The sequence below is a fragment of the Cricetulus griseus genome, chromosome 3 (assembly GCF_003668045.3).
Source record: "Cricetulus griseus strain 17A/GY chromosome 3, alternate assembly CriGri-PICRH-1.0, whole genome shotgun sequence".
Lineage (NCBI taxonomy): Eukaryota > Metazoa > Chordata > Mammalia > Rodentia > Cricetidae > Cricetulus > Cricetulus griseus.
In genome coordinates, this window is record NC_048596.1 from 241,735,180 (window position 1) to 241,736,803 (window position 1,624).

The following is a 1,624-nucleotide window of genomic DNA, read 5'->3' on the forward strand; positions in this document are numbered from 1 at the left end:
AAAATGACTAGTAATGTTATTTTCTGGATTTTGATAGTAGTTAATGATATCAATGAAGACTTATGATATGTAGGACATGCATACCTGAGCATTTGATTCAATGTCTTTGTATAGCACAGCATTATAAATTTTCTAACATTTCAAAAAATGTTAGAAGGCCTAGAAAACTTAATTACCTCAACTAGTTTTCTACAAGGTTGTGCACTATAGGAGGACATTTAATTGCCAATTTTTCTTAAAAATGATGTTCACATATATATAAAAGCTGAAACTATTACACACAATGGGAAAATCAGGAGGGAATTTGAAGTCAGTTATGCACATCCCATTTATAAATGTAAATGATACCCAGCATCCTTATTTCTATTTTCAGATACAAAATAAGCACAAAAGTTCAAACTATTTGAATTATTTTATTTGTCAAACAGAGATGCTCATAACACCAACCTTGCAAAGTTATTGAAAAAGGTGAATTAAATAATATAAGAAAACAGGTTGAACAGAGTATGTCAAGAACCAAGTCCTCAGTGGCTATTAGATACAAAATTAATTTTAGAGCTTTCATTACATATTGAACTTGGACTGATTTTAAAATACTACTGCCCCAACATCTGTTCATGGAAAGTTCTATTACCCAGGGAGGACAAAGACTAATTTCCACAGCTGGTCTGTCTCATATGCCCCAATAACTGGCATCTGATTAATTCTAAAAGGGATCAATAGTATAAATGAAATGATTTCCCTGGCTTATAATTTGTTTAATGAAAGCAATTGATTGAAAAGAACTTATAAAGTATCTAGTGCTTATGCATTTGGTATGTGAAGTCAGCAAAACGTTTCAAAGGCTGATTTGTTGTTGTTGGACAATTAAAGTCAGATTTTATTCCCCTAGGCCAGAACATACAGAAAATTGCAGACAGGTAGACATGGAAAGAGAACATAGCAACTATGTCTTCATATCTCCCCAGCAACATCTCTGCAGTAAGCAATGGAAGAGGGAACAGAAAAGAAGACCGCCCCACCCCTAGAAAAACAGCTACCGACTTACATGCTAATCTGACCAACTTGTGTGGGCCAGGAAATCCAGAGCCACATTCGTAACTACAACAGATCATGAAGAGCTCTGACTTACAAGTCCTCCTTCCCTGGGAAGCCGGCCTGGCAGATGGGAATCCACTCCTGAAAGTAGTCATTTTCTCATGCCTCTTGACTTGTAAGTCACCACTGTCCTTCCCTGCACCGCAGAAAATGAAGTTTGTCTGTATTGTTGTTTCTTCACCTGCCAGTTATTTATGGGAAGTTTTCTCCTTTACTTGCAGTTGGACTTGGGAATTTAGAGCAACCTGCAATATCGATTTCCAGAACAAAAGATGAGAGTGTCCAAATATCCTGTAAGGCTTCCATCAACAGCTTTAAAAGTGTAGCCATACACTGGTACCGGCAGAAACCCAATCAAGGTTTAGAGTTTCTATTATATGTCATCGCAACTCCTACCCATATTCTCTTAGATGAGAAGTACAAAAAAATGGAGGCAAGTAAAAACTCTAGTGCTTCCACGTCGACATTGACAATATATTCCTTGAAGGAAGATGATGAAGCTATCTATTACTGCTCCTACGGCTAA

The 1,624-nt window shown here is 36.7% G+C and overlaps 1 gene segment (V, D, J or C); it reads left to right on the top strand.

Annotated features, from left to right (window-relative positions):
* Nucleotides 1-1,113: 1,113 nt before the first annotated feature.
* Nucleotides 1,114-1,624, top strand: LOC118238510. The segment is given in 2 exon segments: nucleotides 1,114-1,213; nucleotides 1,320-1,624. Coding segments are annotated over 2 exon segments (405 nt in total).